General features: G+C 47.8%; 1 protein-coding gene across 6 annotated transcripts in view; it reads left to right on the top strand.

The window, feature by feature from the left end:
• The window catches only part of TOX2 (TOX high mobility group box family member 2), a 155,845-nt gene extending 131,027 nt beyond the window's left edge, over positions 1-24,818 (top strand). For all 6 annotated transcript variants that reach the window (XM_042801188.1, XM_033003643.2, XM_033003646.2 and 3 more), the window contains exons 5-9: positions 4,210-4,437; positions 14,092-14,172; positions 15,919-16,326; positions 18,491-18,621; positions 23,700-24,818. In XM_042801188.1, coding sequence (XP_042657122.1) covers positions 4,210-4,437; positions 14,092-14,172; positions 15,919-16,326; positions 18,491-18,621; positions 23,700-23,736 — 885 coding nt within the window. In that variant the 3' untranslated portion in view covers positions 23,737-24,818. The remainder of the gene's footprint in view (positions 1-4,209; positions 4,438-14,091; positions 14,173-15,918; positions 16,327-18,490; positions 18,622-23,699) is intronic.
• Positions 24,819-25,411: the final 593 nt, after the last annotated feature.

Below are 25,411 nucleotides of genomic sequence, written 5' to 3'. Positions count from 1 at the left end.
GGCAGGCTAGCACACATTCTTGGGTGGTGCATGCAGCAAGCTTGGCATTGAGAGTTGGGCTTTTCTCTCCATGGTTTACCCTGTCCATCAAGCTGCAGAGTTTCCACCAATGACGGTTTTGATGAGCAAAGCAGGTTCAGGGCTAAGGTTCTGCAAATGCTTGGGTGCAAAATTAGATTTCTGGTGGCAGGTAGAAGAGACTAAAACAGGGAAGGAAAATAATGCAGAGGGAGATTTAACAGCTCACCAGGCATGGTTTGCTAAGAGAAAAAAAAAAAAAAATAGAAATTAAAGAAGAAGAGTCCTCTGCCATTTATTTCACCCAGGCAATGTTTTAGGCAGTCAGCAATGGCTTAGTGGCACAGATTCTGCCTCTACGGCCAGCACAACTGCTGCTGAGCATGGCATCAAGGAACCTAAGGATTTTCTAGGGGTTTGGGGACATCTTGGTTGTTGTCCATCTTTCTCAAAATGCACCAGCAAAGCAAACAACACATGCTGTGTTCCACAAGTCTTCCGTCTGTTATTTACTGAGGGCAAATTGCAGCAATTGCAGGGTTGCTGCCTCAACACCCCATGGGTCTCTGTGCCTGCAGGTCAATCACTGGTCTCCCTGAGGAACTTTGATTAAGGCCTTTCATGGAAAACCTTCTTCTGGAAGGTGCTGATCCAACGATGACACCAGGAGCACTGGGATTGTAACCTTGTCCTGCAAAAATAGACAGTTGTGACAGGATTTGAATGTCTAACCAAAGCAGCAAACAGCGCAGAGACTGGAAAACTACAAGAATGCTAAGACTGAGCAAAAACCTTTCCCTTTCCATGGAAATCCAGACAAATGTATTCAAATCAAGCCTGTAGTTTTTCATCTGCTGGCAGCTTTTACTTCAGATCAGGCTATATCAAAGCAGAGTGCACATATGGATGTGAAAACAGCTTCTGTGGAATAGAAATGTAAAAAGAAGGGATACATGTGATTGAAAATAGATTAAGTTTTTCAAACTCTGCGATTCCACGTTTGGGGGACACTGTGGGACAGGTCATGCTGCTGGACCCCACCATCTGCCATCTCCCAGAGCCTGTGTCACACAGCTCCAGGCAATTACCTGGGAGCTGAAATCTTTCATGTCAGTGTAAAATGAGTTTCAGCTTAGTTACACACTATGTTCTCTCTCTCTGCCTCTTTCAGCATCACCCAGCTTTCCTCCCAGCTGTCCGGGGCTGCAGGAGTCACTGGGGAGGACATGGATTTGGTGTTAGATCTTCTGTTCTTGTTGAGCCAGTGATGCCTGTGGGGGCAGGAAGAATTTGGTGATGTCCAAATTATGACAACTTGCAGAGATTTTAATTTTTTCTATTTCTAAGGGCATGCCCTCTCATTTTTCTGCCCTGTAAACTCCTATGGAACAGGAGTGACATATTTGATGGAGGAAGGAGACCGTAAGTGTAAAGGAAGCAGCAGAACTGTGGTGTGGCCTGCAGGTTTCTGTTTGCTTTCTCTATCTACACAGCTGCTGTATTCACCCATCAGTCATATTTCATATGGACATTGAGGTCCTTTCTGCAACAAGTCATCAAAGCAACATCTAACAAGCTGAAATTAACCTTGTGACCAAGAAGATCACGTGTTAAAGAAATGGGTCTGATGCCAGCAAGTAGTTCAGGTCCAGCAGGTCCTCTGAGCCAGGGAGTTGTTGATTTTAGGAGTCTCCCAGACTCACTGATGCATTTACCTGCCTCGTTGCTTCAGGGCGGTGTACACATGCATGGGAGGGAGAGGTCATTACAGCCCAGATTCCAGCTGGATTAGCAATCTCCTTCCATAGTTATTAAAAGCATGTTGTCTGTGAGGTTCCTGCTCTTCATGGGTTCACCATCTAAGAAGACACCAAGCCTCCAGTTTATGGGATCACATCTTCACCAATGAATCGCCCCAATCCACATCTGGTATTGAACATACCCTCTGCTGCATCTTCAGAGCAGGTCCGTGCAGGGGCTGGTGGCCGTGCACTTCATCCTGCTGTATGAGCCTTCATGGTCTCTTTGACCATGGCTCAGCCCTTGGGGGATGCGGTTGCTCTGGGGCAGTGAGGCCCTGGCTCACCGGGGCTTGCTTTTAGCCATCAACGTGGCTTAGGTTGTTCAAGCATCTTCTGCAGGCCAGGGCTGGACTGTTGTCTCATCCCGTGCTGCGTCACACCTGGTAAACCCCAGGAAAACCAGTTGAAGTCCTGATCTGCTCTTCTCCCTCCTGATGGCTCCAGACAGCCCTGCAGGCAGCGTCTGTTTGCCACAAATACTCTTTGCTCTTTGGTGCTGCCTAAGCGGGACTGACTGTAAAACCATCGTCATGGCTGTGGTCACATTGTGCCTGTTCCCAGCTCCTTCGCGTGGTCAACGGCTGTGAGGAGAGCAGGTCCCCCCCACAGCACTTAAGTGAATCAAACAGGATTACAGTTAGTTAAAATACCATCTCACTTGCTAATGGGCTGAAGCCCTGTCATGCATTTATTTTCTCCTAATCAGCTGGCCTTTCACCTCCAGGCCTCCCATTCAAGCCCAATTGGGCAATTTTAAATTAAATGCAATTTTTTTGGTCTCTCTGCTCATTCACTAATGGTCACTGTCTGTTTGACAAATGTCACTGCACTGATACTGAACTTAATGACCAGTCAAGAGCTGCTGAGCGGAGAACAGGAGCGCTGCTGCCCTTTCCTCCCCGTGCTTGTCCTGTGCCAGCTGAAGTGAAGCCTCTTAAATCCCAGTGCTTCCAAGCACACAATCAAATCAGCAAATCCATCAGGAGAACAGGACTTTTGCTCCCAGTGCTCACCGGGATGCACAGTTTTCGCAACAGCTTGGTGTTTAGACCTGTGTCAATTGATTTTTCTTTAATTTCTTTTAGACCTCTAATTGACAGGCTCGGCAACTTTCTAAGTAATGTAATTAGCCCATGCACCTGGTAGAGCTGGGGCTGCCGAAGTCAGGTAGTGGCTGAGCACTTGGTGCTCGAGTACAGAGGGTCTGCAGGCAGAGGTGCTGCTGCCCTATTTGCCCTTGAGGATGCAGAGATCCAGGCTGCAGCAGCCAGATGACAGCAAATGGTTTTATTCTCTGCCATGTTTAACCTCTGGTGTATTTAGTTTTCCCTCTGCTATAAAATAAGGATAATGGTGCTTCCCTGTAGTGCAAGCTTTCACTGACCACAGTTAATGCGTTGAGAGCTTTGATGTATGTCCAAGTGCTTTCCAGGGGTCTTTTCCTTTGCACAACTCCACACAGAGGCTTCTGCGGTCCCATACACTCAACACACCACCCAGGGCATCCCAGCAGAGGCTCAGCCGTAGGATCTTCTTTCTTTGCTACCTTCACTGGAAGCATCCCTGTTTCCAGCCTTGCTGTTTTGCTTCCCAGCCCGGTGGCAGTGTCTCATGTCCAACTACCGTTGCCTGTGTCCTGCTCCCCGTGATTCAGCCACCCACAGGGCACCGAGTATGGATACAGCACGACCCGGAGCGGTTGTAGAGTGAGCGGTGCATGCAAAGCATTTAATACATAAAATTAAAATAGTTTATTTCCTGGGGTACATACCTGTTATCAGGGTGAAACAAATTTTGGGTGGCGTCAGTGTGACAGCTAACATGCTGGTGCTGCTTGGTCAGTGCTGGCGAGCCTCCTGCCTGGGGAGCGGGGAGGCTGAGCTGCTGGCACACGCGAGGGCGAGGAAAGTCAGAAGCAGCTTGCAAAGGAGAATTATGGGGCTGGAAATCAGAAACCATGTGGAAACCGAGTTTGGAAAAATTCATGGACTGCTAAAGGGATCTGGCTGAGAAGCAAGGCATTTGGAGAGGTCCCAGAAGAGTATCCAGGAGTGAATGAGCTTCTGATACCAGGGAGGAGGAGGGAGAAGGGGAGTAACTGAGGGTGAGTGTCTGAAAAGCCCCAGCTTTGAAGCAGGGACCACTGGAGCAGCAAGGGTTGAACACACGTTGTGAACTGGGCTGTGATGATGCACCCAAGCTGGTTTGTGTGATGGTTCTAGAGGCTCCTGGGGGATAAGGGGACCCCCAGGGCTTCTGCCCTCCTCACCATGCTGGGAGCCCTCCTCTGCCCATTCCCTCTCTTGTCCCCTTTGCTAACAAGCTGTGGCAGGGACTCATGTCAGACTGCTCTCAGCTGCCTGCTAAGGTTCATCTCTTGGTTTTGCAGGTTACTGGAGAGAAAAGACCATCAACAGACCTGGGCAAAAAGCCTAAAAGCCAAAAGAAGAAGAAAAAGAAGGATCCCAATGAACCCCAGAAGCCCGTGTCAGCCTACGCCCTGTTTTTCAGAGACACACAAGCAGCCATCAAAGGGCAGAACCCCAATGCTACCTTCGGAGATGTATCAAAAATTGTTGCATCGATGTGGGACAGTCTGGGAGAAGAGCAAAAACAAGTGAGTTAGTGATCTCTTTTTTTTTTTTTTTTTTTGCTTTCAACTGTTGAAATGTGTTTTTCCATGGTACAGAGCATCAGAGTCTCCCCAAGCACATTCAGAGTGTGACCGGGGGCTTAAACAGGCTGAAGCGTATGCACAGAAACGAAGGCTATTTCCAGGAGAGGTGCTGAAGTGCCCACTCCCACTCGAAGTGACGCTCGAGTGGTTTGCATGGCACGCTCCCAGCCCGGAGCCGGTGCGGCGGTGATGTGACCTGGCCCTCGGTCACCTCCTTGGGGTGCCCTGCACACAGGTCTTTGCCACCCGCCTGCCCCGAGGAGGGAGGGCCTGACCCATGTCGCAGGCAGGGCAGGGATGGGGCTGCAGGAGGATGTGCTGAGTCGGCTTTGCCTCTGCCTGGTTTTTAGAAAAATCTGTTGTTTCATGGGGAAGAGGAAATTTTTATGACAACTAATTATTCTTGTTAAGATCATACTTTGCAAAAACATCAGTGGCCTTTCCCTGACATGGGGCTTTTACAGCCTTAGACAGGAGATGGGTTTGTATTTTATTTACTTACAAGGAGTAACGGCAAACAAAATAAAAACTATTAACTCTCTACATCACTGGCCTCAAATCTAACATTAAGGCTTTAAAAGCTTAGGAAGGATATGTCTGAAGTGGCCTTGCAGAGGAAACCTTCCTGCCCCAAAGCTGTCAACCACTTTTAGTCTGCTTCACATGGAGACTTCTAGGTCCTGCTTTAACTGTTTTGTTGATGCTGAGTCAGTTACAAAAGCCTGTGATTGCTTGTTGCCTATTGAGAAAACCCCAGGGAATGCATTCCGTATCAAGTGTGTCTTTTTGTCAGGCAGAGCGAGATCTGACACTGTGTGTGATGTGTCTCTGATCCCAAACATGCTTTAACTGGCAGTCCCCCCACGAGTAGTGAGCCCTTCTCCTACAGCCTGGCTGCCAACTTCAGGCTGGCCCCATCTCCCATTGGGTGCCCATGGCCAGCATTCGAAGCAGCTACATTTGGGGAGGGATGAGCAGGGAAGAAAAAAAATAATTTAAATGGAAGTTATACTAGGAAATAGCCCCACACCAAGGCAGAAATAAGAGCAAGGCATCTTCTGGGATGAAATCCCTTTTGCTTTGGAGTCTCCGTACTGTGCAAAGTGTTGCTTTGATGTTTTCATCCTCTTTGGACGGATCGATGGGAAATCATGCAGGAATTTCTCATGCTGAAGAAGGAAGGGAGATCCCTCCTTGTGCAGCAGGTTGACCCCAGCCCTGCTGCCTGGGAAGCTGGAGGGCAGGAGCTGGCTTTGGGCTATTGGTGCAAGGCGTGGGAGGTTTAGGAGTGTGGAAAAGCTTTTTTGTCACCTCTTTCTCCTGCTTTCATCCCTTCCAACATCTCGCTCTGCCTCTCCCTTACTCCATCTGGTTACAAATATCACTGTAGATTGGGCACTGAGCTCAGCTGCAAATGTGGTTTATATAATGGAAGTGCTGGTGCGACCCTGACTCAGCGTAGTGCAAATGCTCAGCTCTTAATTAACAGCAGGGATTAAACCAGTCCGTTTATCTTCCCTGCTAACTCTCCCTTCTTCTCTTTTATGAGATAGTAGCAGCCTTGCCGTCTCTTTGCACACACTTTCTAAGTGGCTCCATTTCTCCCTCTGTAATTGATTTAATTAAGTCATTTGTTCCTTGTCTGAATGCTTAAATATTAACTTCCTGGCTTTGTCTCCAGCTGTATACTTTTCTCCCACGACAGCTACCTCCCTGCCCGGGACTCCGGCTGGAGGGATGCTATTTATCTTTGGCTCTGGGACCATATTACTGGTTTGTGCAATGTGGCACGTTCACTCCTGAAGTGTTTGGCTGAAAGAGAGTTTATTTAGTCCCTGTTTGCTTTTTTGCTTTCCTCTGCCAGCATCCCCAGTCAAGTTTGTTTAGGTTCATAAGGCAATGCAGTGGAAAGCAGAAAGCAAAAAAAAAAGAAAAGGGAAAAAAAAAAATAAACAAACGCAAAACATTTACAGAATGTCTTTAACACATGAAAAGAAGTGCCTAGGCTGTCCTGCAGATCCTTGCTCCCAAGGACTGCAGCACACATTCACGATGAAGGCAAACAGCCCATGGCAAGCACTCTCTTGACATGTCTCAGGAGGGGACGGTGACTGAGCAGGACAGCTACGCAGCACTGGCCAAAATCCTGCAGGGACCTGGGAGCCCAGACTGCCACGTGGCTGCACCAGACTGTGGTTTGGCTCATCACCGGGCAGGAGCATCATGCTCTGGGGCGGAGTGGAAAGGTGGAAAAGGCAACTATTTCACCTGGTGTGATGTTCCTAGCTCTGCTGACAGCAGAATATCTTCATATCCTCACTGCAGAGAGCAGTGCAGAAGACAACCTGGGGAAAAGCCAAAACAGAAATGGCAAAGCAGGCAAGCAGGAGACAGATCTGGACATTCCTGCTCAATTATGACCAAGGTTTTAGTTAAAGAAAACTTCCCCTTTTCCTAGCATAAGAAAAGAAGGTGGATTTGGGGCTGTAGGATCCGATTTGGGGCTGGCCTGTGGTCCCAGACTTGGATCTCTCACAGCCCCTGAGGTGTCCCCAGGGTGGGACTGGGGCATGACATCTCCAGAGGGCCCATGTGCAGACCCCAGCCCCACGTGAAGTTATTAAGTAGTCATTTACATCACCGTAGTTTCTGCTTCAGATGAGGTTTACAAACGTTATTTTGCAACTTCCAGTGGACGCAGTATTTCCCCAGCCCTGGGTGTGTTTTTGTTCCTGCCTTGTGGGAGAACAGCAGGCCAGGAGAAACTGGGGAGGGGGGGTTCAAAGCAAGCTGGCCGATAAACCCAACCTCAGCCAGGGCATTTTGGACTTGTGCTCCTCCAGCACGTGTCAGCAGCCCCCGGCACCTGCCCTGCTGTGCCTGCAGACGTGTCCATCCGTCCCTCCCAGCTTCATCGTGTATGGAGAAGCTGTGGGGAGCGTGGGGTGGCTGCCGTGCCCGTGCCAGAGGGGTGAGCAGAGCCCAGTGCTGGTGGCTTGTAGCCACGCTGCCAGTGCCACACAGCCAGTGGCTGGGGCTAGGAAGGGTGGTCCTGTGCCACCCCCAGGCAGGCAGAGCCTCAGCCCTGCTCCAGCTGCACTCGCCCCACAGACGCTACGTAGAACGTTTCTGCAGGCGAAAACAAGACACCACCTCTTTGTCAGGTAGTTCAAACCAGCATGCGGAGGGTTAATCCTCTGTCATTTGTGCTGCTAATGATTATATGCACTGTAATATCAAAGCTGTAGCTATTTATTTGCCATTGAGCAGGTGCTGCTGCTCCCACAAAGCAAATTTGCTTTCTCCTCCTGATGAAACAAGTAAAATAAAGGTTGCTCACGTCCCATTTCAGATATGGTTTTTTTCCCCGTGCACTAGCTGAAAGACAAACACCAAGCAGGAACTGGAATGCATATTATGCAAGAAACCATATAATCTAGGAGCATCTTTGATTTGGCTGCTGCTGTCACAGACATGTATTTCACAGAGAGGCTTTTCCCCCCCCTCCCTTCTTTTGTTCTTACTGGTTTATCATTTGTGCCTTTGTCGTTTTGTTCCTTCTTCTTCTCTTCTCAGCCTCTTCACAATGAATCTTCATTTTCCCTCTGACACACTTGTATCTAAATTTCCTTATTTCCTGCCTTTTTTTATTTATATCTGTTGCCTGGTGATTTGATCATGCTGTGGAATACAGGATTAGCAATCTCCGTGTCCTTGGGTACTGCTCAAGGACACCTGTTCGGCAAAGCGCTGTTTTCTTCCCCATTTTAACCCCTTCCAGTGTGGCCATGCGTGCATAACAGTAATAAATAACAATACCTTTAAATATCTCCAGCACTGCATTAGCAGGATGTTGTAATCTTCATTCTTCAACAGCTGGCGTGGCCCTTTCTAAGAAGCTTACATGGGAATCTGAAGAATGTGACTCGAGGGAAAAAAAAATATTAATACGTACTCTTTGAACTTTGCAAATAGTTTAACAGCTGTTCCTGTAGAGATAGCTTAGACTTTGGTGGAGAGTGAAATGCTAATTCAGCCATTATCATCAAATAGGGTACCTGTCGTAGTAATCCGCCTGCAGCTCCAGGTCCCTGCTCAAGGCTCTCAGAATCTCGTGCCTCGGTGTTATTTTTCTTCATTAGCAGATATAGACCGGCGTTCACAGTGTTATCCAGCAAGGTTTAGAAGGGCTGCCTGATTTGACAGAAATTAGAAGAATTTGAGGACTAGATTGGAGCAAACTCTGCTAATTCACTAGGAAGGATTTTTCCCCAGCATGGACATAGTGCTCACAGCCCGGTCCCTGCTCATGCCACCCGGCAGGGCTGCCACCCCCTCCCCTCCTTCCACGGGGCCACCAGCCCTGCCATGGGCCGTCTCTGCTGAAGGGCAGGTGACACCCAGCCCTGGGTGGCTGTCCTCGGTCAGGGGGATTTCATTTGGGTGATAAGCCTGGAAACTCCCTGGAGCGTACTGAGAAGTCACCGGTGGGATTTGCTCTTTTCTGCCATGCTCTTACTCCCTCTCTGAGCACCTTCTGGTCACCCACTGTATTTTGGGGGAAAAGGCTGTTGATTTGGAGCCTGGTGATGATGGAGCATGGGGAACGCTGCCAAACTGGCAGTTGCAGATGTCTCTGGAACCTGCTTCTTTTCATTAGGAAATCCAGCAACAAATTCGAAGCATTGGGTCAGTGTGCCCCTAGGCTCTGAAAACTCAGAGCAGAGGCATCAAGAAGTTCCTGAGCAATCTGCTGAGTGAGCCTCAGACTAAACCCGGGCTTCCCATCCCAAGAGAGCAGATGCAAAGTCAGACAAAATCAGCATTTCCAGTTGAGTTTATGAGTCTGGGGACTCACTGAGGATGGAAGGGTACCGGAGTTGAGTTCTTGCTCACAATAGCCCTGCTTCACCAGGGCAGTTCAGTAATGCTAAGTGACTCCAGGGCCAAATGCATATGTGATTTTCCCATACAAATGCACAGCCTGGAGAATAACACAGTGTTCACACTCCAGGGATAAATGGCCCAGCAGAAAAATTACTCACTCAGCAGAAGATAATAGCTCACCCATCTAATCAGATCCATCTGCTCATTGAACCCGATACATCACCTGGTGACAGGACACTGCGTATATCTGCAGTGGGACGGAGGCACCTCGGGCCAGCTGTAGAGCTGTATTATGGCAGAGCCATCACCGGGGAGAGGTCCCATGGGAGCCTCATGCAGCAAGTGCTGCCTGGCAGCGTGGCCATCAGACTGCTCACTTCCAGCACTGTAGAGAGGTGTCAGTGGTGGAGCCACTGTTGGCTGGAGTTTCCTGCTGCTGCTCCAAAGCCCCAGGAGTGAGGGATTGGAAGAGTCCAACCACCTGTCCTGGCCTGGAAGGTGGTTTCAACACCTTCTGGGTGTCAAGGAAAGACATGTACTGGAGAAGCACCAATCCCAAACAAGGTTTCAAGAGAGGTCTGATGGAGACCAGGGAAGATGTGAAAGGTCAGAACTGCTCTTAAAAGCAGTTCCGAGGGTGTGACTTCTCTTCTTGGAGAGCAAGATCAGAAGTGTGGAAGATGAATGTTGTGTGCTTTTCATCAGAGGTTAGGGGTTGCATTTGTCACCCTCCTCCTCTGTTTCATTTGGAGTCTCCTGTGGGTTGTCCTGGGAACACACTTGTGCCCTCACATGGAGTGATAGATGACTTACACCCAGGTGGCACCATGAAGTCAGCTTGACCAGCAACATCGTGATGGGCATCGTTGACAGGTGCCTCCTACTTCCAAGCTTGTTGACCTCAGGATTTAGCAATCCAGACTATAGGTATTAGTCTGAAGGAGATGGGCTGAGATTTACACAAAGTGTAGCTTGGGTTAGTTGATTTTAATGGCAGGCAGAGGGACAGAATAAGTGTTCCCCAAGAAGGGAGCAGGAGGGATACAGAGAGAATGAGTAGGTGAAGAAGATCTGGGAGGGAATAAGGATGACGTGGCCGTGTTTGCTATATTACCAATGGCTGTGTGGAGGCTGTATGCAAGGAGAAGGGTGGTGTGGCAGACACCACCGTGCAAGGAGGAAGTACTTTCGAGTCATCTTATGAATAAGCCGTAAGTTACGATGATCCCAAGAGATATCTTGCAGGAAAGTGTATAATAGTTACAAGAAATACCCTCTAGATTTACAAGCAGAATGAAATCCAAATTTATACATTTGGGGGGAAAAATTCCCAGTCATGGAATCATAGAGAGGGAGGGCAAGGAGAGACTTAAGAGGTCAGCCAGACCATGCTGCTGCCTGAAGTCAGGATCATCTCTACTTAAGCCATTCTTGATGGATGTGTGCCTAATCTGTTCTTAAACCCTCAGTGGTGGAGATTACACATCTCCCCAGGCAATCTCTTCCCATGCTTAATTATCCTTACTGTTAGGAACGCTGTCCTCTTGCTTAGCCAACATTTCCCTTGTTACAATTTAAACCTATTGCTTCTTTCTATCTTTAGTAGATGCAGAGGATCATTTGGTGCCTCCTTTGCTGTGTTGCATTTGGATGCTGTGGAGACATTTGGAGGCTGTGGGTCCTGTTGGTCTTGTCTCCTAGCTAAATAAACTGAGTCCTTCACTCTCCTCCTGGAGACCTTTGCTGCACTTTTCGTCTCTTCTCTCCTGATGATCTATCTCTTTTTTGAAGCAAAATGCCCCAAACTCCATCTAGGATTCTAGCAGAGACCTTTTCACTTGGGATCAGCAGACCCCTTGCTTTTTTGGGGAGAGTTTGGGTTCTTTTCCTCATTCCCCAGGCTTGGGAAGCAGCGTTTCTGATAAAGCAGGCGGGCCAGGATGCAGAGGTTACCGATAACAGCCCCGGCTGTCATTCAGTGCCTGCACGACATGGAGCCGTTCGTGGGCGTCAGCAGGATTTGGAATAATTGTCTTCTCTAATTAACTGGTTATCAAACAAGAACATTTCATTACGGTACAATTACTAGCTGCTTTGCTGAGACACAGAGGTGTCAGGATTACGATCCCAACATATGCTTCTTACAGCTCTGATTTTTTGTTTTTATAATCACCAACTATTTTTGCTCCCCCCCCCCCCCAACCCACCCACTCACTTAGTGACTAATGAATCCTCCTGCTAACGAATAAGGAAAATAAATCAGTGGGCATGGCAGGTTAGAAAGAAAAACATGCAAAATGTTTTGAGGATCCTTAAATCTGATAAATTACTTTGAAATTAAAATCCCTGGGAGAAAATGGGATTTAATTAGAAAGTAACATGGTTTTGTCAATGTTTAAATTAAAATTTTAAAGGTTATAAATACTGCACTAGTGCTGCTTTTACACAGAGGATTCATGAGAAGTTTTGTTCGGCTCCTCTCTTCCCACGTCAGCGCGGCGTTTGCCCAGCGTCAGGCTGCAGCTTTGCCGCTCGGTGCCCTCGAGGCAGCACTGGGTGGGTGCAGAAAGCCCCCGCGGGCAGGGCAGGGGTCCCGGCAGCAGCCCCTTGGGGGTGGGTGTTTGCAATGAGGGGGGTGAGGCGCTGGCCCAGGGTGCCCAGAGCAGCTGTGGGTGCCCCCTCCCTGGAAGGGTTCAAGGCCAGGTTGGACGGGGCTGGGAGCCCCCTGGGCTGGGGGAAGGGGGCCCTGCCCGTGGGAAAAGGGGTGGGACTGGGGGGGCTTTAAGGTCCCTGCCAACCCAAGGCACTCTGTGAATCTGTGGTCACAAACCAGCTGATCCAGCAGGAACATTCCAGAGCTGGAGAGAGCCTCAGAGGAGCATCAGAGGAAACACGGCCCAGGCTCGCCCTCTTGCCCTTCCCTGTAGCCCCGCTCGTGGCCAGGGCTGGAGCAGGGGTGGCCCGAGCAGCACGGAGGCTCCTGCCCGCAGCAATCCCCCTCTCCCTGCGGGAGGACGCGCTGGTCGCCTGCCCCTTCCCGGGGCTGAGGCATTAGACACCAGCCGGCAGCGCTTCCAAGTACGGGCGAGGCACAGCGCCCGCTTGCTCTCTGAGAAAGGCAAGGGCAGATGAAGAGTGGAAAAAAAAAAAGGGTGTACCAGAAAAAGCAAGTGATGGAGATGAAGATAGGCAGAGAATTTATTGTTTATTCATTTATTTGCATTTAGGTTAAGGAAGTCTCATTTACTTGTCTTCTCACTGTTCATAAATTGCAGGTTTTTCTCCAGACAAGTCTTCCTATTAATTGAATTCCTTTCTGCATAGCTGTGAATACTCTGATTTCCCACTGTCCCAGATTTTAAAAAAAAAGCAAAAACATTCTTGTTATTTTGCTCTTCAAAAGAAAAAAAAAATATATAATGTTTTCAATACATCAGCACCCAGCTATGGCCACTATTATACTAGCTTGAGACACAGGAGTTCATATTTCATTGCTGTGCAGGCATCAGGTACCACGTTTGAGAGCATCTGTTAGCAGCAGAGCTGGTGGACACCCCACATTTCTGTTTTACAGTAATTGCTGTGCTGGTAGCACTGGAGTCGGTGTGATGGGCTATGGACATAAGTGAGGTGAGGATTGTAGAGAAAGGTAATAGCTTTTATTAGGGGAACAGGTACAGTTTGAAGAAATAGTTGCTTTTCACAGGCAAACTCTTCTTCAGGCTGACATTTTGAAATGTAATTTTGTTCTGAATGGAACAAATATAATATTTCCTGAATACCATAAAGCCAAAGACAAACTTAGGAAAAAGCTCCATTTCAGAAAATTACCATCTGAGACCTCAAGTGTGTCAAGTCAAAATGTTTCATTACAGGAGTCTCTCTGATTTAGAAATGAAAATAAGGGTTTCAGTCCATTTTTAATAGAATTTATCTGTACTGATTTTAAAATGAAATTCACGTAACTGGATGGTTTAACTGCTGGAAGGTTATTTTCCCTTTGGAGGTCAGTGTTAGGAAGGAGTCTGGGGTGCTGCCACGGCCCGGGAAATTTGCAGGGGAAAGGAGCTAAATATCCCTACTAGGCATTGGCATCTTGAGTGTTGAAAGCTGTTGTTGTTTTTAAAGCAGAATTAAACATATGCAAATCTGTTCTAATTGAAATCAACTTTCCGTGTACTGCTTGAGGAAGGCTTTGAGTTTCCAGGGGAGGAGAGGGCTGATGGGTATTTTTCTTGGGAGTTTCTGCCTTTTTGCTGAAATTTTTATTCTGTTTTAAAATATTATTCTCACTCATTCAGTTTAATCTGTTTAACCCCATGGGGACTCATGCTGCTTGAGACAGGCTGGATTATGCCATTATTTTTACATACGAGGAAGACCAAACTCTGGGCAGAAAGGGGACCGTGTGGGGATTTTGGCTCTTGTCTTGCTCTTCCAAGAGCCTGGATCACACTCCCCCCGGTTCCTGTTGGGAAGCAATTCCATTGAATTCACCCTATAAAATCAGACTATGTCTCTTACAGCAGACATGAATAAATATCTGCTTAGGCGTGCAGACCGCGCTGGCCTGCGATGCCTCCAAAAATCCCAGCGTGATCCAATCCGGGGGTTTTATTTGCTTGATTTGGGGTAAACTCCTCTCCAGCAGAAATTAGTTTTTCATGCACACTTTAGTAATTATTATCCATTGCTTGGTCCTTTCAGGCATACAAGAGGAAAACAGAAGCTGCAAAGAAGGAGTACCTGAAAGCCCTGGCCGCGTACCGGGCCAGCCTCGTCTCCAAGGTACAGCCCACGCTTGCGCAGCGGCTGGACGTGGCGCTGCTGAATGAGTTGGAACTCACAGGACTCCCCGGGGAGGAGCAAATTTATAAGAAATACAGTGTCATCGTGCTATCAGAGCTGGTATTGGTGTTAGCCACCTTCCTGAGGAGCTAAAAGAAATGCTCTGCCGCGCAGTTAGGATGGGCACCAGGCTGCCTTCTGCTTTTAGCACCCTGAAACGAGACCCTGCTTTGGGCTGTTTTCTTCAGCAGAGGAGGGGTGCCCCGGGCTCACCGGCCCGTGCTGGGCAGCAGCCAGTGGCCAGCACCCTGCCTGCACCCTGCGCCAGGTGCTTGGGCTGTTCCTGCTGCTCAGGACCCTGCTCCTCCCATGCACGCTCAGACGGGAACGGGGGGGTTAGGGAGTAAGACCCATAACTGTGGCTTGATGAGCGTGTGAGCCCATACATGCTTAACGCAGTGCTGTCAAGCAAAGCCCAGAGAGCCCACTTCAGTGCCTAATAGTGAACTTCCAAGGTATTTGGGTTCATACGGGAGCTCCCGGTGCTATGAGGCAGCACCTGGGGCGGTGGTGATGGGCCAAGTGCCTGCCCAGCCCAATTCTCCAAACACGGATGGCCATCCCAGGGGACCTCACACCTTCCCCTCCTACCCGCCTTCAGGGAGGGCACAGGGGCATTTGCTGCCTGTGAATTTGGGGTGGCTCCCGCAGAATTCCTAGGCTTGCTGGCTCAGGGACATGTGCTGCCCTTGGGTTCTGAGTATGTGCATCAGATTGTTTTCCCTTCAGAGTTTCCCCTTGGTGCTATACCACACCCTCAGTATTTAATCATCGCATTTAGCTGCTGTGGGAAATAATGTGATGTCCCAAATCAACCATCATCTGCAGGATCCATGTGATTGTGATTGTAGGCTGGAAAGGCTCAAAGCTAACCTTTAGCTGTCTTAATTTGTAAACAGAAGAGCAGCAAGGACAGTAAAAGGGAATGGAAAGGACTGTTTGGGGGTTTAAAAGCTCTTCTTGGTCTCTCTGGAAACCTCTGAGAGCCTTGGCTTGAATGTGCCCAGCAGCAGTGTGGGCCAGGTAGCATGGAAGGCATAGAGTCACCCCACTCCACAGTTTCATTTTTTTCCAGTTTCTCCAATGACCAGTTCTTTGCAGAAGAGCAAATTTGTTTCAAGTAAAACAGCACAGTGTGATCCTGGCTACCGGGGGAGAAAGGATCTGGAGTATCATTACAGAGCCCATTGCAGGACAAAAACCTCATTGTCCAAGCCAGAAAATGTACTGTTGTTCTCTTTTTCCTGCAGAAATGAGGCCACCATTGTCCTGTGCATTATAGACCCCACTAGGGCTGCAGGAATGCACGAGATTAGGAAAGCAGAGTTTTTACAGTCCCATTCGTACTCTATTGGAAGCAAAACTGATTTTGTCACCCACCTACGTGGACCTGAGGAGTGAGCTGCAGGCGGGAGGGTTTGCCTCTGCACCGGTTAATGCCCCTGTGGTGTGGCAGGCTCTGCCAAAGGCATGGCTGAGTTATTGAACTTTAATTTCCCAGATGTGGCTACTGCACCCAGCCTGTGGTCACCCAGCGAGCCGCAGGGCTGGAAGTGCATGTGCTGGCCGGTGGGAGAGGAGCCACAGAGAGTCCTTGCAGCTTGGTTGGACAGATGGACGACTCAGGACATGTCATGATGTTTCCTCCCTTCCTTCCTCATCACCCTCCATTCTGTTTTCCCACAGAGCTCTGCCGACCAGGGGGAGACGAAAAGCGCCCAGAGCAATCCACCTTCCAAAATTATCCCCCCCAAGCAGCCCATGTACCCGATGCCGCCGCAGGCTTCCTCGCCCTACCCCGGCCTGGGCTCGTTCCTGTCCCCATCGGACCTGCAGAACTACCGTGGCCACCCCCACCCCAGCCTCTCCCGGACCCTCACCTCCAAACCCATGCTGCCCAGCATCAGTGCCTCCCCGCCGCCCTCCTTCCAGATCAGCCCCCCCCTCCACCAGCAGCTCTCCTTGCACCACCCGCAGAGCTCCCTCCTCAGCCAGCCCCTCAGCATGCAGCAGGTCCCCCAGCAGCCCCTCCTGTCCCCCCCCATGGCACTACAGGTACAGCCCCCCATGAACGCCTCGCCTCCCGGGCAGCAGGTAGGTGCTCCAAGGGAGAGAGGGCTTGCAGCGTGAACCACACCATTTCCCCGCTTCCCGTGGGGGTCTGGTGGTTTCTGAATAGTTTGGGGGTGTTGGGTGTAGATGTTGTCCCCGGGGGAGTCTTCTCCTGGCTCCACCAGCTTGCAGATCTCATAGCTCAGGGGTGACATTTTCAGGAGTGTTGAGCTGGGAGCACGAGCACCCCCACAAATGGGGCAGATGTGTGAGAGCGGAGCAGTGAAGGCTCTTTCAGAGGGGGAAGCTGCAGGAATTGGGGATGCCCCTGGTAAAAGCTCCTTGTGTGCGTGTTTCCCCAGCCTTGTCCGGGGGGGTTTCGCTGATGATCATCTCAAACAATGGGTTGGACAGTCAGTGAGAAACGCCTCTCATGGTATTGCTGAGAGAAGCGGGGACTGGAAGGGTTTGGGGTAATAGCAGGGATCCAGGGGGGTTGCCAGGAGGAGGAGAAAAAGGATAGAGGGAATGTCACAAACAAAACATAAAATCAGTATTTTTCCAAAAACTGCCTGGAAATAGGAGAAAATCGGTTTTGTGGCAGAGAACCAAGAGTATGTAATGTGTGCTTGCACGTATGCTTATACTAAGAGCAGAGCAGCAAAGCAAATCCTATAGACTGGTGCTGTGGATGTGTAAAACCTGCTGAAGCAAACCATCCTTAGCCATGCCTGGCTCAGCCCAGCAGCCCACACGTGGGGAGCCAGCCTGTGGCGTTGAAGTCTCTCCTCTTTAAACCTGCTATTAAGAAAATGTATCTAGAGTGAAAATTGGCTATAGCGAAAAACATTTCCTATACGTTATAGAGAACTTGCCAGTATATGAAGGAGGAGATGAGTGGTTTCCAGAGTTTCTCCATCTGGAATATGAACTGGACAAACTATTCACAGTAAAGGACATATGCTCTGAATTCACAGCTGCTGCCATTTACTTGCTGATACTTTTAACTGCAGTATTCACCCAGCTGGCTGAATAATTTTTCACATGTTTACTAGCTATATATCACAAAATTCATACAGTACTTCAGCAATGAACAAAGCTTTCTTTCCCATAATGTGACCTATTCATTTTGGGACTAACTTTGAGAAAACAGAAATTGTTAATTTAGGAACAGATAGTGAAGTGGAAGAAAACCAAAGGAGAGCAGGGATGTAGAAGCACAATTATACCTGCCCATAATAAAAAGCCAGCGTATGTCTGAAGGTCAGATCCTTAATCAGATTTTAATTTCCAACCTATTAAGGGTATTCCAAGTAACTTCTGCAGTGACTGGGCTTTAGCTTTACAAAAGCAAAAGTGGCTTCTGTTTCAGTCATAGCCAACATCCAGAAATGAGCATAAAAGGAAAATGAGCATCCAGAAATGAGCATTAAAAATGAGCATCCTCATAATCACTTTAATTGGGGTAGTTGTTGTTGCTGAGGGCAGCATTTTGTGAAGCTTCATTCCACATAAATTTGTGAATAGAAAATAAAAAGTAAAAAAAAAAAAAAAAAAAGAATAACCCCACACTGCCCTAATTTGGATATTTTGGAGAAAATCCTGTTCTGGGTCAGATAACTACCATGGCTCTTGTTTATATACGTTGCCTAATGTTACTTAATTAAGCTGACCCAAAAAAATCCAGAAAGCTAATCAGCTTTCAGGTAAAACAGTCCTGCAGCATCCTTGTTAAATTGCTGGCGGTGACAGCTGATGGAGCGAGTGTTGCTTGTGTGGCTGTTCCTTACCTTGTTACAGTCCGTTCCAATGGGCTAACACATTGCTGCAGAAGGGGCTGCACCTGAAGTGGGAAAATGGTTTTGATTGCCAGCCTGCTGAGGCAAAGGCTTCCCTGGCTGCGTGTCTACTGCAGCCATTCACCACCCCCAGAGGAGGGAGGTCCTGCAAAACAAGAGCGGGGGAGGAGGGATGTAAAACAAATGGTGCTGCATTGACACCTGCTCGAAGCAGCGCGTGTCCTGCAGGGTCCCACCGCGGTGGTCTCAGGTCCTGGGCTTGGACCTGCTGCTGTCCCTGGGCTCCCCCCGCGCTCCGCACTGCTGCGGGTTTGGGGCAATGCATGTAAACGTGTTGGTGCAACATTATTAGATCTGCTGTTTCTCCTGCTGTGTATACTCCTGTAGCCTTCCTTTCCGCTCTGCAGGACTTCTCACATATTTCGTCTGAGTTTCAAAACAGTGTTGGACCCCGTTCGCCTGGTGCATCGAACCCTCCAGGAAGCACTGAGTGGGACAACGACTACCCCAGCAGAGAGTGTGGGATTAACCACTGCAGGCCAGTAGACAAAATAGCACATTGCTAATGCACTTTCTGTTATCTGAACTGTGACAGTGTACAACAGCTGAGAATCTGCCCTAAAAACGTACAGCAAGATGATAGGCTAATTATGGCCAGTGAAGTTCAAGGTTTCCTCTTCTCTGTAGGCTCACTGAAGTGATGCTATGGAAGCAGGTAGCTTGAAAATCACAGATAAATTCCTCATTGGGCATGAGGATTTTTTTTTTTTTTTGCGTGTGTGTTTCTATCCCTTTAACAATGGAGAAGTTGGACACATTCCATTCCAGAGCAGGCCAGGGCAGCCCAATCTCCCAAGCACAGTCCCTGGAGATTTGAAGGTGGACATGTCCATAAGCAATGTCCTTCTGTTCCTAAAGTGATTGCTCTTATCTCTGAGGCCACAACCTCCCATAGCTGTCTCTAGCAGTGGGTCCCTTATCAGTCCCAGGGCTTCACCAGGATAGTGTACAAAGCCTTATCCTCCCAGGAGCCACACGATGCTCCAGTCCCCTGCACCTTGCAGGAAAAGGCCACAGACATCTGCACAGATCTTCGCCCTTGTGCCCTACCAGCTCTGGCATGAATGTGCCAGCACGAAGGTCTCTTCAATGCTGCTTGAATTCCCCAGTAAATAAAAACATCAGGATAGTCTCAAAGCTGGGGAACAGGGAGGGTGTGAAAGCCATTTCCAACCTCTGCCTAATCCACTGCTCTTGGCTCAGCAATAATAGTTTGGAGACTGCTATTGTGCTCTGTAAAACAAGCACATGGTTTGCTGGGAGAGCAGGTAGGGAAGGAGACTTGGTAGCTTCTGAGTATTGTTTGATTTGCTTGAAGTACTGGAACATAGTGCTTTCACTGGAGATAATAGCAAGCTCCCAGCCTTTTCAGAGCACAGCTCCTGTCTGTGCCAGCAGTGCACTTACAATTGCTGGGCTGGGCACAGACTGTACAGACATTTATTTCTTTCAGGGAAATAAATAACTTGCTGAGCCATTAGAATATCACTGCTGTCTGCCTGCCTGAGGGGGCTCAGCTACGTGGATAGGTCTGGGCTCTGCCAGCGACCTTTGCATGGTCCTTCCTGAAGTCTCTGCAACAACCCGAAAGAAGGAACCTATTTGGGACTTGATGATAAAGGTCACTTTAGATGCTGTAGGCAAAATGCTAAAGATGATCCCAGTTTTCAGAGGTGATGAGCAGAGGCAGCTCCCACAGAAATTACACCTCCTAGAAATAAACATTGCTACTTAGGGCATCAGCTGGGAAAATATTTGATTCCCCCTGCAAATCCCACTTCCCAGGCCCCGTGCCGAAAACTCAGGGCACTTTAGAAATGGGTGGAACACTCCCGTAGTAGTCAGGATTGAGTTCTGTGTTGCTAAAACAAGCTCCGTGACATCTGTCCAGAGTGCCGTACTGTAAGCAGAGGGCCCATGCAATTCATGATCAAAGCTCATGCATTTCATGCCTTTGTCACAGCATAAATATCAAATTTCATGGGTTTATCGGAGTTTCTTGGAAAAAAAAATCATTCTAAAACCAGACAGATTATGCAGAGACTTCCAGATAATTATTAGAGTAGATTATAGCAATGAACTCAGATGGATATAGATTAGTACTGCAGAGAGTGCTTAGTGCACTGAAAAATGTTGTAGTCTCTGTTAAGGAAGGAGCCCATCTCCCGTGACTAGAGATAGGCGAGCTGCTGGCAGCCCAGCTCCCAGAGCTGGTTTGTTCTCATTTTTTTGCAAAGCCCAGGACGTCAGCAGTGCCATCCCCTCCTGCTCCTGCTAGCCCCTGGTATTTGCTGCCTAAGTGCATGCCCTGCGCTGCTTGTAGCATCCACACACGTTTGTAGGACTGCAGCCCCACTATGTCTCAAGGTTACGCTCGTGTCGAGCAAAGAGATGATCTGGTTCTCTTCATCTTCCTCTCCGTACTGCTTTCTCCAAGGCACTTTGCAGTAATTTGCAACGGCGTTCACAGTTACCCCTGGGCTCCTCTGCCATGACTTGGCGTGAGGGTGCAGGGTGAGCCGTGTGCCTGAACAGCCCCGGCAACCAGCAGGACGTAGGCAAAGCAGTGACAAAGGGAAGGCAGATCTTTTTGGGTTTGATTCATCAGTGTAGTTTTAGGTATCATCAGGAAGTCTCTGGATCATGTAATTGCCCATTTCAACCTCAGAACTGCATTCGGCTTAATTGCGATTAAAGCAGCTCTCTGAGGAGCAAAATCAGCCACTGGCTGGAAAGAAAAGGGATTATTTTCTATTGTGATGTGGCTCATCTGTAGAGTCTCAAATTGCTGAAAGAGAGGATCGTACCAGCCTCCGCAGCACACAGGCAATCCTGCCTTGCTCTCCAGGTTAAGATTTTTGTTTTATGTCTGACCTTGGTATCTCTTTAGCTTCCAACATGTGTTAGCACTGGATTAGCTGGGGTAAAGTCTCCCAATCCTATATTTTCTTTTGTGTTTGTCATCCAGACAACTTCTGAAAAACTACCAAGGTTGTCTTTCTCTCTGTCCTTCATCTACTAAGGAAACTGCTGTAGGTTGCTGTTGTTTTTTCCCAGACTATCAGTGCTAGTTAAAAAGCCATTAAATGACACTTCTTCCCTTATGCCCTTCAAATTCTAGGATCCTGTGAGCAGACACTCCTTAATTCATAAATCAGCCATGTTAGCAAGAGAGTTTTAAATGTTTCTTAGCTCATGCTCTCCCCATTATTAATGATATTGTTCTTACTTACTTCCATCCAATTTTCCTAGCTCTTTCTGGGCTTAAGCCCAAGCTGTCCTAGATTGCTAGCAAAGACACGGGTAGCATTTCTCAGTTCCTGCTTAGTATAGGAGTATCGCTTCCCACAAGCAACTGCAGCGTACAATTTTATTGCATTTTGCCATCATATCACAAACTACTTATATAGTCCCTTGTCTCCCTCACCTGACAGCCTTATTCTTGCACTCGCTCTTTCCCAGGCACTCACTGAATACCTGTGTTTTGCAGTGGTTTTCTCCAAGGGAACTAGCTCACCTCTATCGAGGGTGCAGCTTGGTTTACAATCACTTGCAAATCTTTCTTAATTCTTTGAGGCACCTCACTTGTTTTTTTCTGCCCTGTCTTCTGATTACAACTCTTTCCATACCAAAGCTGTCTTCAGGGTTTCACTTACGTTTGTCTCCTAGCATTTAGGTATTTTGGTGATAAGACTGAACTGAATTCATGCTTTTATGTCCTTCCTCTGATCTGCAAGGCACAGGTTAAGTTCTTTTTGGGTACCATCATTTAGTAGCTCTTCTCCCCTTTTCCCACTCTTCTTTGGGCTAAAAGATGGGACGCTATCAGTTATGCCTTGTCCTGACACATAAAACCGTGTACAGCCCCATCATCCAGACATTTATAACCTCACTGATTCCTGCTAACAATTAAGTGATCCTCTCCAAATGAGGGAATTTTCCAAATCAGGAACTAAATGAGCAAACACTGGATAAAAAGGCAAGGATAAACCGCCACAAATGCACTTAGTTTGGATTCAATTATTTATGGTAATAGTTTGTAATGAACTGGGAACCAAAATACCTCACTGCTGCTCAGTGGCATTAAATCTTTGCTGAGTGCAGTAGGGAAGACTCTGTATTTTAAATGCAGATTATGAAAAGTGGAGATTAACAAAGTGCAGACTGTTCTGCACTCTGTCAGAAGACAGGTCTATCAATAACAGCATTACATTGCTGTTTGCTATTTTCCTATTCTTCCACTCGTAAGCACACTCATGCTGGAATCCCTCAAAGCTTTGTAATGTTCTTCACCACCTTTTGAGGCCAAGATGCCTTTATGGAGCCAATGATGTTTCCATCAGGTCAGAGTAGGTGATAAAACCCATTAAAATGCCCAGATTTCAGAGCAAAACCCACATAGGACGTCAGCGAGGGGAGAGGCACTTCAGCCACTCCTCTCTCTACTATTTCCTGAACAAAAGATCATCTGGGCTCCACTGTAGGACGCTGCTGATGCCAAGTTGCAAGCACCAGCCAGCACCCGCGGCGGGTTGAAGCACCGGGTACTACAGGCAGGGAAAGGAGCGGTGATATCTCTCTACACGCTGGGCTGTCTCAGGGGTGTAAGCTGGCTTCTCTCTTCAGAACATGCCTGGATCTCTTGAAATCAAAATCATTGCTTCAATAATGTGATCAACTCAAGATCTGGTGGGCCAGGGACGTGCAGAGCACACAGCCGGGGTGCTGTCCCACCAGCCCTCCCCCATAACCTCCTGCGAGTAAGGCAGCACTGCAGTCTTCCTCGTGTTCCTTGCACCTCCTGCTGTCTTCATCAGACCCACAGGGAAGACTGGCTAATCCTGCTGTCTCACTTGCTGAGTATTAATTTTTCTAGTTATGCTTATTTTGGGAGAGGAGGAGACAGGCATGGAGCAGATGGTGTCTCCTGCTCCCATGCTCTTCAGCCAACTTACGTAAATCCTCCTGGACACCCACAAGCATCTTCAGGCATAAGCCCCTCAATCGTATTTTTGAGATCCCCCACACACTCCTTACGTAGTGTCAGAATGGCACATTCTATCCAAAAACAAGTGTACATTTTGTAAATCTCCGTGGCTTAGCCTAAGGGCAGTGTGTGATGAGGAAGGGGGCTGGTGGCCACGGGGCTGTTTCCAGGCACAGCACCGCACAGTGCGATGGTGGAGCTGGTGCCAGCATCGTGCTGGCTTGCTCTGCAGGGAAATCCAGAGTTTGCCCTCCCCTGCAGCCCCAGCAAGAGCAAAGATCAAGCCACAGGAAGGAATTTATGTCTTAGCCCTTATTGCTGAAATTCAGGAAGAACTAAAATTGCACCAGGCTCTTACTCTTAGGCGCCTTCTGCTTGGTTCACCTCTGCACACCCATCCCTCGGTGCAGACCACTTTATGTTTTGCATTATGGAGTGCCATAAAAACCACGGCACGGCTGAAAACGGGTGTGCGAGCGGGTGTGCAAATGTTAATTCCAGCTCCCGCCGGCGACCCCCCCGGCTGTTTCCCTGCCTGTCTCACCTTCTGCCTCTCGTTTCTCTTACAGCATGCTGCCAAGGGACAAGGCACTCTACCTCACCTAAAACTCAACATCTCTTTTCAAGGAGGCTCAGATGAAGGACACTTGAGAGGGTCTATCTTACAGACTACTCGGAGAGGCACCGAGCAAGTCGTACGGACGAGAGAGCTACCACTGCACCTCGTCGCTGGCTTCGTTTCCAGGCTCTAAGAGCAGTTTTCTTTTATTATTTTTGAACTCTAAAATCTACTTTCTGTGGAAGCCCAAAACCTCATAAATCATGAAGAACAAAAATTTAAAAATTAAAAAAAAAAAAAAATAAACACAAAACCAACACAAAAAAATAAACAAAGGACACCATTTTTCTGCTTGCCATCAGCTTAGCTACAGACTATTTTCCTAGTGAACTGCTTTTAGATGCAGCGTAAGCCCAGGTCTGGTGTCCTACAGCATTAGGCCAGCTCAGTAGGAGGATGCACTCTTTTGACTTGCTAACAGCACTAAATTTTGTGCAAGAAAATGTGAAGTTTGTGTGAATATTGTACATGCAAAGGCCTTGGATGTCTGGCGAAAAAAAAATAAAAAATAAATAAAAACTATTGCTAGATAGGTGAGGGGAGAGAGCAGAAGGCAAAATAAGAGAGGAAAAATGTGAAAAAGATCATGAAAATATAATTTGTTGGATAGTTGTAAGTAGTTTACTAAGTGTTTTAGAGCTGTGCTAAAGACATCTTTAAGATTTTTTTGTGAAAAAAATTAGTAGTTTACTTTATAGTAAAAGCATTTTATATTAATTGTAGCACATTTTTTAGTTATACATAGAAGGGAGATGTGTATAAAAAAACAACAAAAAAAGCCTGCCAAACTTGTTTCTATTATTTGTACAGCAAGAAATGGACAATTTATATCCATGTTGTATGGCATTATTATATTTTTCTGCCATATGTCCATCTATTTAAAAATTGCTGGCAATGATTTTTGTCTATTTATGAAAAATTAGAGATCATAATTACAGTTTCTCATAAGGTGCATTTTTGGGTTTTTTTATTTTTTATTTTGTTTGATGGTGTTGCTTTCACAGCACCTGGCACATTTGGTTCACAATGCTTATCTTACCTTTCTTTATAATAAAACATACGAAAAGTGGAACTGAACCAGTCTCTCCTTATTCTGGGGGCACACCCTGGCAACGTCCCGGGCAGTGAGGTCCCTGCTTTGTCCTTGTCCTCAGCTTTCCCATCCACCGCTCCTCTCCCATCACATTCTCACTTGCTTTCTCTTTCTCCCTCCTTGCTCTGGACCAATAATTCTTAAATAAATATATCTGCGACCACCCCCAGCAATGAAAGCTATGACTGAGCAATGGCAGGCAGACAAACATTTTTCTTTCCTTTTCTTGAAAAATGCCAACTTCACACTCAGCAGAGGGTACTTTCCTTTCTCAAGCAGTATCTCGTTGCCCTATGCACTTGCTTACCAAACTATCCCATGCCCCAGCCCTATTGACCCCCCTCCCTTCTGCCAACCCTTGAGCAGACAGAAAATGTCCTCACAGACCCAGGGTCCACCAAGCTGCCTGCTGGCTGCTGGCAGATGCCCACAAGACGCCCCATTTCCAACGTTTCCTAGGAAGTATGGATGAGAAGGACACAAAAAGGATGGAAAATTCAAACGGCAAAAGGATGGAACTGTCTTTTCCATGCTTCTATAGCAAGGACGGAAAACTCAAATGGCAAAAA

This window comes from Tyto alba, unplaced genomic scaffold (genome assembly GCF_018691265.1).
Source record: "Tyto alba isolate M040663 unplaced genomic scaffold, T.alba_DEE_v4.0 Super-Scaffold_33, whole genome shotgun sequence".
Lineage (NCBI taxonomy): Eukaryota > Metazoa > Chordata > Aves > Strigiformes > Tytonidae > Tyto > Tyto alba.
This window is presented reverse-complemented; position numbering and strand designations above follow the sequence as displayed.